Below are 11,689 nucleotides of genomic sequence, written 5' to 3'. Positions count from 1 at the left end.
TTATCAACAAACATGGAAGTCAACACTGACTTTTTCCTAAAAATCCTGACTTTTTTCTCAAAATCTTGTGTTTGTTCAGAGGTTTCCAGCGGCAGCGGTAAAACCCAGATCATGATCGACTCCACCCAGAAACTCACCCTGACCCCACAGGTAGAAAGGTACTGTACTTAGTAGGGGTGGGAATCACCAGGCTCCCCACGATACGATACTATCGCGATACTTAAGCCACGATACGATAGTATTGCGATTCTACGATATGCTAAGTATTGCGATACGATAAATTGCGATATTGCAAATCACATGGGTCATGTCCATGTCCGTCTTCCCTTCCTGGTAAAAACATGTATTTGCAATATGAATAGTTTATGTAAACAACCCAATGTTTGTTCTTTGAACCTGAAAAGGAGATGGCATTGTTTTTGTTACTTTCATTGCAATCGTATTCATGTCTTAACGTAACTTCCTGTTTTATTTAGACATGCTTTTATGTTGAAGGCGACTTTGCGCTATTAGCAAGAAGTTGCTGTTCACAAAGCAAAAACTTGACGGAGAAAAAGAACGGAGATAAAGTACAGATATTAAAGGTGGGGTAGGTAATTTTGGAGAAACCAGCTCAAGATCGCTAGAATTTGAAAATACACAGCCGGAAAAAATCTGCCACTTCCTTATAGAGCCCCTCCTCCAACACACACGAACGCGCACATGACCAATGAGGGCACGAGATAAGTTTGTGCACAGATGGAAGGCTGACAGGCAGGTAGGCCATCCAGTTATTTTAGCCGGGCCGGCTAAAATGATTGGTCGTGCTTTTTACAGTACCACGGCTTCCACAGATGACATTTTTTTATGGATTTTTTGTCAAAGCACTTAAGATATTCATTGCTATCGGGATGTTAAGAGCATTCCATGGAATATAACAAAAAGTGTATCTCGAGCCGGTTTCTCAAACTTACCTACCCCACCTTTAACGGAGATGTCAACATTTAAATACGGAGATATCAAAGATAAAGTTTACATTGAAGTGTTAGCAAGAGGCTCAAGGTTAGTGTTAACTGTAATATAAACATGTGCTTTGTGTCTTAATTCGTTTATATACTGTATTATAACTTTTCTAACTATTAGAAGTTCACTTGTTGAATGGTATTCTAAATGAATGCTCATATGGATGTAGCTTAAATGTATTTGTTGTTTTGAGTCTTTGTGTAGCTCTCTTTTTTTCAGATTTTGGTCACTTTATGATGTCACTATGTTTCTTTGAGTTGTACATTAAGAGTGTGTTGCTCCGAGGATCTTCCTCCGGTTGTTCTGCTGTAATGATGGCAGAAACTGCGTTTTGCCTCCATTTTGCAACCAATCACAGTCTAGATGGGCGGGTCTGTGGGTGTTTACCTGAGAGGAAATTGGTGTCACATTACTTGTAACTTTAAAGGTAGGGTAGGTAAGTTTGAGAAACCGGCTAGAGATCGCTAGAATTTGAAAATACACAACCGGAGAAAATCTGCCACTTCCTTATAGAGCCCCTCCTCCAACACACACGAACGTGCACATGACCAATGAGGGCACGAGATAAGTTTGTGCACAGATGGAAGGCTGACAGGCAGGTAGGCCATCCAGTTATTTTAGCCGGGCCGGCTAAAATGATTGGTCGTACTTTTTTTACGGCTTCCACAGATGAAATTTTGTTATGGATTTTTTGTCAAAGCACTTAAGATATTCATTGCTATCGGGATGTTAAGAGCATTCCATGGAATATAACAAAAAGTGTATCTCGAGCCGGTTTCTCAAACTTACCTACCCTACCTTTAACATCCCGATAGCAATGAATATCTTAAGTGCTTTGACAAAAAATCCATAAAAGAATTTCATCTGTGGAAAGTACAAAAGTATTGGCATCAAATTATACTTAAAGTGTACCTATCATGCTATATTATAATAATATAGTTTAGGACCATACCTATATAAGTCATATTTATACTTTTTTTTTTTCAAAATACCAAACAGATCATGCATTTTAGCCATGCCTCATTTCGCTCAATTTGCACTTTTTTACTCCTGTTTTTGCAAGGGCTGATTCTGTGAGAACAGCACCACCTACAGGCCTGGCATATGTACTACAGCGTCTTCAGCGCTTTCGAACGGCAATGGCCGTGGCTGTCTCCTCCTGATTGGTGGAGTTGGCCCAATAGCCGTAGCGCCACTGTCCTGACGTCAGGACAGTGTTCAAATCTGGATCAGTTTTTATCAGATCCGTTGCAGCCCCTTTTTTAGAGATTTGGGTATGGAGGAAAATAGAGAGGGTTGTGTTTTCTGACACTTGGTGAGTTCCCTGGAACACCGGGGACACATATTCATGTATAAAAGACGTACAAAAGTGCATTTTGCATGATAGGTCCCCTTTAAAATAAAGGTACTCTTTATCAGGGATGCAAACTTGTCACCTTTCGGCGAAATTCGCCGTTTTGAATCCAAAATAGGTTGTTTGTGTGATTCATGTAGATCTGCAATAAAAATATTTTCGGGGTATGGGGGGGTTCTGGGACCCGGAGTAATCTGCGGCCGCGAGCTGTTATGCCATCATGACACGCATGGTGTTCTTTTTTTATATATTATAATGAAGCGCGAGCTGTGTGCTCGAGTCTTCCTGCCTGTCGGCTCTGCTCATGGATGTATAATAAGGCTCTGCTGCTCCGCGATGATCGTCTAGCTTCATTAGCTACATTACCTGCGGGTTCGTTCGTTAATATTAACTGTGTGGTCCGGAGTCACTGTGGCACAGACTGGACCGCTGGTGAACAGCTGTTAGAACGGGCTGTTCAGGTGTTCAGAGCAGAGCTCCCTGTCGGAGCGGCAGAGCGTGATGTGCACTGAAAAGTTTTTCTGTCGCAATATTATCGTTGAGCTAGCTAACTAGCATACATTGTCACTATCTGCTAACGTTAGCTTTAGCCTTCGTGTTCTAGTTTTTTTCATAGGCTATAAACGGAGGTGGTATAAGTATAGATCTTGTACTTGAGTAAAAGTAGAAGCACTCAGATATTGTACTTGATTAAAAGTAGAAGTACTCAGATCTTGTACTAGAGTAAAAGTAGAAGTACTCAGATCTTGTACTATAGTAAAAGTAGAAGTACTCAGATCTTGTACTAGAGTAAAAGTAGAAGTACTCAGATCTTGTACTATAGTAAAAGTAGAAGTACTCAGATCTTGTACTTGAGTAAAAGTAGAAGTACTCAGATCTTGTACTTGAGTAAAAGTAGAAGTACTCAGGTTTGAGTAAAAGTAGAAGTACTAGAGTGTAGGAACAATCCTGCAATCAAAATGTTCCTCAAATAAAAGTACAAAAGTATTATCATCAAAATATAGTTAAAGTAGCGACAGTAAAAGTAGAAGTACTCAGATCTTGTACTTGAGTAAAAGTAGAAGTACTCAGGTCTTGTACTTGAGTAAAAGTAGAAGTACCAGAGTGTAGGAATACTCTGTTATAGTAAAAGTACTGCATTCAAATGTTCCTCAAGTAAAAGTATTATCATCAAAATATAGTTAAAGTTGCGACAGTAAAAGTAGTCATTGTGCAGATTGGTCCATTTCAGAATAATATATATAATATGTTTTATAATGATTGATCATTAAAGTGTTCTCAAAGCTGGTAAAGGTGCAGCTAGTTTGAATGACTTTGTATACTGCAGGGTAGCTTGTGAATTTACTCCAGGTGGAACTAAAGTCTGATTTAACACTTGAGTATATTTCACATCATTGATCCACATCTGTAAAGTAACTAAAGGTATTCAATACATGTAGTGGAGGAAAAGTACACCATTTACCTCTGAACTGTAGAGGAGAAGAAGAACAAAGTAGCAAATCATTGAAATACTTAAATAAAGTACAAGTATCTCAAAATTGTGCCCAAGTATAGTACTTGAGTTTATGAACTTAGTTACTTTACACCAGTGGCTATAAAGATAGAAAGACTAAGCCTTGCACAGAGGCATGAAAATACATTTTCTAAATGCTCAACAGTGCTGCCAAAATTATACACTGACTGCTACACAATTAAAATAAATGCTTTTATATATTTCTATTAGATGTGACTCTTTGGCGTTTCTGTTATTATTACCACTGCTGCTTTAGTTGTTCTGACTGCTAAAATCATCTGTTATTCCTCATTTTAAAGCCGATATTCCGTGGGGTCGGGGGGCTCGGATCCTTGTCACCTTTTTCATACCTGATGAGTTTGCATCCCTGTTTATGCAGATTGGCCCATTGAAGAAAAAATATATATTATATGTTGATTATAATTATGGATGCATTAATGTGTTTATCAAAGCTGGTAAATGTGCAGCTAATTGTAATTACTTTGTATACCACAGGGTAGATTGTGAATGTTACACCAGGTTTAACTAAAATCTTATTTAACTGTTGATTATATTTGAAATTATAAATTAACATTTTTAAAGTAACTAAAGGTACAAATGGAAGTTGAATAAAAGTACATTATTAACCTCTGAATTGTAGTGGAGTAGCATTAAATGGAAATACTCAAGTAAAGCACAAGTATCTCAAAATTGTCCCTAAGTTCAGTACTTGAGTACATTTACTTAGTTACTTCCCACATCTGAGCTGTACTTGTTATATCTAACATCAATAGAAATACTTTATGCTTCATGCTGTTTGACCATCCTACGTTATGTTACAGGAGATTTGTCCGTGTTACTTGATCCCACCCACCCCTTCAGGGGCTTCAGGGGATATGCACCCATTACCTCCTGATCCTTTATTTGAGCCCGCTCTGCAGCAGAGGCATTGTTCCAGCTGCGCTTATCGACACTGCTCATGTGGTCGAGTTGTATCCTGGAATGCAGAGGACTGAATAAATGGAAAATCCCCCGACCCTCGATCCAGATTGAGTGCATAAAAGAAGCAACTAAACACAAAGACAAAATGTCTTACTCGATTTAAGATGAGAGTGGAAAACTAAATTTTATAGCAAATACAAATAAACAGTTGAAAAAAAAGCTGCACATTGCAAGTGAGTCACCTCCCCAAGGCCAAAATAACCACCTTTAAATGTCTCGCAACAGAAGAAAGGTTGTTATGATAATCATGATTTAGATCTGACACGGAACATTAGGACACTGGAAAATAATTTGTTTGTGTATGTGAACTGAGCAAATCACCTCCTACCATCTCTCCTTGGACTTTTTCCCCAGGAGGAGCAGCAAGAGACGAGGTGCACAGGGCCGTAATGTTAACATGTCGAGAGAACTGAGTCCCTCTGCTGATGCAACCAAACACAAGGTGTTTACAAGGGACCCACAACTACAACAACCTGCAAAATACAGGGCTTTTAGTCTGAAATATAAAGAGTGACATTTAAACATTATTCGCAATTTTTTGTGTGTGCTCTAGATTTTTTTTTTTAAGCAGTAATGTGTTTTTTATACCTTAATTTAGCTTGTTTGGTAAAGTAACCTTAAAACCTCAGTTCAAATACAGGACATTAAACCCACTGGTTTTGGCATAGACAAGAACTCAAGAACTGCATGGGCATAGCAGCGTTATACACTTTCTTTTTATGTTTATTGACATGCATCCCTTTACACACAGCTAACCAATAAACCATTCTCACAATGTAAGTAAACTAAAATATCCTTATTTCTGTGTTCAGTGTTTTGTTGGGCTCTTTTGGTCCTCCGTTTGCACAGTGCTCCGATGCGGAGACCCCTCTGTGTGGGCACCAGGCCCCGGCTCTGTCTCTGCACACATGTCATCGCTCGCATCTGCGCCGCAGTCTGTCTGATTCAGCTGGCGCTCCAGCAGGGTGATGCGCTGCTTCAGCCGCTGCTGAGTGTGTTTGTACTCGCTGAGCAGACGGGCAAAGCGAGTCTGAAGTGTGTCTAGAGAGGACTCCAGCCTCTCCACCTTCTCCTCTGTGTCCTCCTTCTGCAGCCCGCCGCCCTCATCGGTCTCATCCAGCAGACCCTCCTTCAGCAGGATCTCCCGGCCCCTGTCCTCCAGCACAGTCTTAGCATCTGGATACTCGGTCACTGCCTCCATCAAATCGTCCTTAGAGAGGCAGAAGAGATCGGAGTAACCCAAGCTGCGAATGTTGGCTGTCCGACGATTTCCCATCTTACTACCTTTTATGTTCAGAATGCTGATTTCCCCGAAGCAGCTGCCAGCGGTGAGGAGAGCATACTGTGTGACCCCGTCATCTCCCACCACAGCCAGCTTCCCCTCTTTTATGATATACATCTCCTTCCCGATGTCCCCTTTTCTGCAGATGTAGTCCCCTGGACTGAAGACCTGAGGGCGTAGCTTTAGCACAAGCTCCACCAGCAAGCCTGCCTCACAGTCTTGAAAAATGCGGACTTTCTTTAGTGTCTCCAGGTGTACATTAATCGCTATCTCAGCACGCAGTTTGTTTGGCAAATTCTTCAGCACCTCCTGCTCGTCTACTGCTTTCTGGTTGGTCCAGAGGTAGTCGAACCACTTAATGACGCGTGTCTCCAGTTCTTTACTGACTTTGCGGAAGTGCATGTAGTGTTTGATGGCGTCGATCCGAGCTTGAAACTCGGCACGTGTGGCATTCATGTTGGAAATCATGGAGCCAACATTTCCCACAATTGTGGCAAAGATCAGCACCCCAACGAGAAAGTCAAAAACCACAAACAGGTACTCCTCGTCCCGCACAGGAGCAGGCATCTCTCCAATGGTGGTAAGAGTGAGAGTTGACCAGTACAGGCAGTAGACATAACTCCGAGTCAAGGAGGCATACTCAGGTTTGGAAATGTTTGGGAACACCCAAGTGTCCGATCCAAATCCCAAAGAGTTGGATATAGCGTAATAGATGCAGGCGTTCCAGTGGATGATGACCAGGATGTAAAGCACCAGGTTGCCGATACGGAACATGTTGGGGTAGTTGGTGCGTGTCTCAGTGCGGTCAAAGAATTCAAACATGCGTGGGAAGCGAAGCAGGCGGTTGAACCTGAGCTGTGGCGTGTGGATGCCGGTGGAGATGTACGCCAGGTCAGTGGGCAGGATGGACACTACGTCCAGTTTGAACTGTAAAGTCCTGACGTAGCTGTCTCGAAGCTTAGCGGGATCCTTCACCAGCAAACCTTGTTCCAGGAACCCTGAGACCAAGATAATAAAGCACAAATTCAGCTGTGCAACAATCTTAGCTTGCAGGTGTGTTTTATATCTGCCTTTTAGCTCATTGTTTTGTTTTTTCTGTCTGTCAGTGACAGCTTCTGCCTTCTTGTTTCAGCAACATCTCATGAACTGTACACTTCCTGCTTATTAACAAATGGCAGACATGACAAACACAGTTAGCTACTAGCTGGTGAACATAGTGAAGCATTTAGCAGCGAAAGAGACAGATACTCCCTCAGGAGTTGGTGTAGATCAAAACAAAGCTAAAAGGTGTGTAAGTATTGGACTAGTTGACCAGAAACCCAACCCAAGGAATGCTATGTTGTTCTGTGTCTGCTGGATATGCAAAGGTTTTAAGAAACACTTTAAATGTGTTGTGATAACTTGTTTTTGTTTAATCCATTGGCTAATGTGCTGAACGTGACAACCATTTACATTTCTACCAGGATTGTCATTTTTTCCAGAAACTAAAACATATGACATTAAATAGTCAAACAAACATATTCCCATGGGTTCTTTAAAGTAGAGCACCTCTGTTGAATGACATTGTGTCATGATGCCAGAAGCTGTATGTTGAAATACATTACCTGTGCGAAGTCGGACGCATGTGTCCATGATGTACACAAAGTCAGAGAGGTAGTCCAACACCAGCCAGCAGATGTAGTTGCCCACCTGTAACTTCTCAAAGCATGCCCTGTGAATATATAAATATAAAAGATGTACTGCTCCAGCCTAAGAAGTGGACATTAACACTCATACACTACATCCATCTCTTTACCCTCACAGATAACCATTGTGGCGTCATTACCTCGCTACAACGATGAACCAATTGTAGAGCACCGCTACGGCGATAACAGATAACCAGCGGTAGTAGGCGTTATCGGATGGGGACACCACAAACAAATTCCACTTTTTCCTGAAAACATGGAGAGATTGCACATTATAAAGTCAGGCACAACTGTGGCTCATGTATATCTCTATAGAGTTAGTACATATCACTGCAAAAACATGCAGAAAAATGTGAATGTGAAAAATGACAGAGATTAATCAACATCTCTGAGAGCAGAACTGCCCTTTTTTATTTGAGAAAAACCTTTATTTAAAGAGGGTGGATACTTTTTAGGAACAGTTCATCTCAAAATCAAAACACATATTTTCTTCTTACCTTTAGTGCTCTTTATTACTAAATATTGTTTTGATGTAGATTGTAGATGATTGGATATCAGGAAAAAAATTACATATTAAAAACCTAACAGCCTTTTCAACTCTTTCACTTTTCCTTCCACCACATCACCAGACAAGAGGAAGTGTGCATCTGTTTGTGGCTCAAAGGCTCTTGCTCACGCACTAACAGGTGTACTTGGGTAAAAGAAAAATAGTTCCTACATAAAACTGACTGAAATAAAAAAAAGACATTGCTATTGAGTTTTTCAAATGTATTCATTTGGCGTTTTGAGCATCACAATGCGAGTGCCGTAAAGTTTCATTATATTGCAGAGAAGCAAAACAGCACTACGCCCAATATCTTCAACACTTGACAAAACACACCAAAACAATCAAGATTTATATATTTAATACATGTTAAAAAGAAATTGAGTATTTTTGATTTTGGGTAGAGACGTGTCTGGTATTAACAACGTTGATTGTTAAATTGTTGTTGTTTTGCAAAGGAAATAACAGAAGTGTACTGGTGTGTGTGTTTCTCGTGTTCGGTTTAGTGTGGCATACCTAAAGATCCCTTTGGGATTGTTGCCATTAGCGTCTGGTTGCGTGTTGCTGATGCGACTGGGGGCCATTCTCAGCTCAGGGCCACGAAAGCGCTCCAGGAAGGAGTCTGGACGCTCCTCCTCCTCCAGCAGGCTCCTGTGGGCCCATTCCCTCAGCATCACCACCAGGCCCACCAGCCTGACACAGGAAACACACAGACTCTCATCACATCCTACAGAACTTTCTGATATATGAGAATAAAAGCATGACAGTCACACAAGGAGCAAAATCAATACAGTTGAGCATGAATACAGTCTCATTTGGTTGGACGATTAAAGGACAGGAATCACAATTCATCTTTCTTATCAAACATATGTAATTGTTTGATAAAAAAGCATCTTTAAAGAAGAAAAACTTTATCTTGTCTTATCTAGAAAAAATGTTTGGATTCATTTATGGCTTTTACTGTGAAATATTATAATTTGTACAAATGGTTTAGTCCCAGAATTAGTCTTAAAATAACATTTTAATGGGTAAGAACTGTCTTGAATTCTCTTTAACCCTTAGATGCACGAGTGACTGGACCCTACACTCTTCCATAAGTGGGTCAAAAAGGACCCGTATTAGAATAATATGTGTTTTTATGCCATTTTTGTCATTTTGGTTAAGAAAAATCACTTGTATAATATTTTGTATTATATTTTGGTTCACACTAGAAATATTTAATATTTAATTTTTCACTATTTATAATTTGAAAAAAAAAACGAAATTCCATAGAAAATGCATGCGGGTCATTTTTGACCCACTTATGGAAGCTTGGGGTAGTAATACAAAAACTACAATTTCTTAAAATGTATACATTTAAAATTTGAATGGCATGATATCCAAAACATGTTTTTTGAGGAATAGCTGGAATATGAAATGATACAAAAATTTAATTACAAAGATACTTCAAGAAAACCACCTCACCGGGTCAAAAAATACCCACTTATGGAAGCTTGGGGTAGTAATACAAAAACTAAAATGTATTAAAATTTGTAAAATTTAAATTTAAAATTTGAATGGCATGATACCCAAAACATGTTTTTTGAGGAATAGCTGGAATATGAAATGATAAAAAAATGTAATTACAAAGATACTCTAAGAAAACCACCTCAGCGGGTCAAAAAAGACCCACTTATGCATCTACGGGTTAATCCCAACTGATCGTTTTAGTTTAATCAAATTCAAATTTTTCGAAAGATTCTGGAATATAAAGTACACCAATAACTAGTTTTACACATACAGGCCTATTTCTTTGGTTTTAATAGAACACAAAGTCACCAGAATCTGTGAGAGCCTGAATCCAGTTGGTACATCACGTTTTCTTTAGCCATGGACTGTTTTAAGAAGCGAGCCAACCTTTGCTACAACATTATTCAACAAGTAAGAATATAAAAAGAGCTGCACAACAATGTGTCACCATTGATCAGTGAGTGTCTGAAAGCTTTGTGAAGGAGGCTTTACCTTGACATGGCTCCATTCCTTTGAAATGAATTTATGGAATTGCGTCCATGATGGTCGAGAGCGGCGACTCTTTGTAGCTCTGAGGATGTGTCATCACACACAGACGGCACCCTGGGAGTAAAAACACACATGTGGACTCTTCTGTCAAACCAATGTCCGATACAGAGACTTTAAAGGTCACCTATTATGCAAAATCTACTTTTTCATGTATTTTATACATAAACATGTGTCCCCTCAGGAAAAAAGATTTGCTCACTTTTTGTCCTGATCCATTTATATAAAAATCTGTCTGAAAAAGAGCTGATCAGAGTTTGGCCACTTTATGATGTCATAACGTTTTTTTGGCTTGTGTAACCATTAGCCAATCACCAACCAAGGTAACACCTGCCCACCTTATCACCTGAATCTCCTCCTAGAGCACCATTGTGTTATTTTTAACCAAATATCTCTCAGAGGGGCGTGGGGAGTGGCTCCTTATTTTAATCTAAAGTAACAGACAGAGAATCAGCACTTTTGAAACAGGGCTGAAACAGAGGGGATTATGGGATGCTGCAATGCACGATCTGTTTGGTATTTCGAGGCAAACACTTCAGAGACATGTTTTGTATATATCTGACACCTATAATATATTGATGAAAAATAGTATAATAGGTCCCCTTTAAAACACATGATTTAAAACAGTTCTCACCTGCTCAGAATGCTCTCGGCTCTCCCGATCTCCTCCTCCAAGGTGGTCTTCACTGACAGGTTGTGTGGGGACCGGTCTCTCTCCGCTGTGTGGCCCGTCATCTTCAGGTCTGCAGGTGTGGACAAACTCTAATGTTACTGCTTCCTTTGTGGTCAGTGACTCTGTGTGCATGGCAGTGTTCAGCATAGCTTCACTTGACTTTCCTCACAGAGACACTTGGCAGCAGAAGAGTTCTTTAAGGTGTCTGTGGGGGTGTTTATAGTGCGTGTGACAAATTACAGTCAGGGGACAGGGGGACGTCTGAGACTGTCTGCCACCCTCCCTCACCTGGTTGCTGTGGTGATTGAAGCAGCTATAAGAGAAACTGCATGATTGCCTAAAAATGCATGTTTTTGATGAACCAAATGCCATTTCCTCGGAGCGTCCCCCCCACCAGAATGTGAGCAGTAACGCTTTTCAACCCTCTGACACATGAAGAGGTGATTAGGCGACTGTTACCATTGTGTGGCTAATTGGCGGATCATTAACGAAAACACACACACAGTCGGCCTGAAGCCTCTGGGCTCAGCCAGCCAATCAGCTGATCTCCCTCAGGAGCAGCATCGCTTAGGAAACCAGAGTGTTCACTGAGGACAAAGA

General features: G+C 40.4%; 1 protein-coding gene across 1 annotated transcript; it reads right to left on the bottom strand.

Annotated features, from left to right (window-relative positions):
* Positions 1 to 5,593: 5,593 nt before the first annotated feature.
* Positions 5,594 to 11,151, bottom strand: cnga2b (cyclic nucleotide gated channel subunit alpha 2b). The gene is made up of 6 exons (XM_034113919.1): positions 11,051 to 11,151; positions 10,363 to 10,473; positions 8,878 to 9,054; positions 7,958 to 8,065; positions 7,737 to 7,843; positions 5,594 to 7,130 (listed from the first exon to the last, which is right to left on the bottom strand). Exons 1-6 carry the CDS (start codon positions 11,149 to 11,151, stop codon positions 5,659 to 5,661), a joined length of 2,076 nt encoding a protein of 691 aa, XP_033969810.1. The 3' UTR covers positions 5,594 to 5,658.
* Between the last annotated feature and the right edge of the window lie 538 nt (positions 11,152 to 11,689).

The sequence above is a fragment of the Trematomus bernacchii genome, unplaced genomic scaffold, assembly GCF_902827165.1.
Source record: "Trematomus bernacchii unplaced genomic scaffold, fTreBer1.1, whole genome shotgun sequence".
Classification (NCBI taxonomy): Eukaryota; Metazoa; Chordata; class Actinopteri; order Perciformes; family Nototheniidae; genus Trematomus; species Trematomus bernacchii.
This window is presented reverse-complemented; position numbering and strand designations above follow the sequence as displayed.

Excerpts from the sequence above, each read along its gene's own strand:
- cnga2b (XM_034113919.1), bottom strand. The coding sequence starts at position 11,151 with ATGACGGGCCACACAGCGGAGAGAGACCGGTCCCCACACAACCTGTCA. Across the intron at positions 8,066-8,877 it reads AATCCCAAAGGGATCTTTAG|GAAAAAGTGGAATTTGTTTG; the intron begins GTATGCCACACT and ends CCATGTTTTCAG. Across the intron at positions 7,131-7,736 it reads ATGCGTCCGACTTCGCACAG|GGTTCCTGGAACAAGGTTTG; the intron begins GTAATGTATTTC and ends TCTTGGTCTCAG.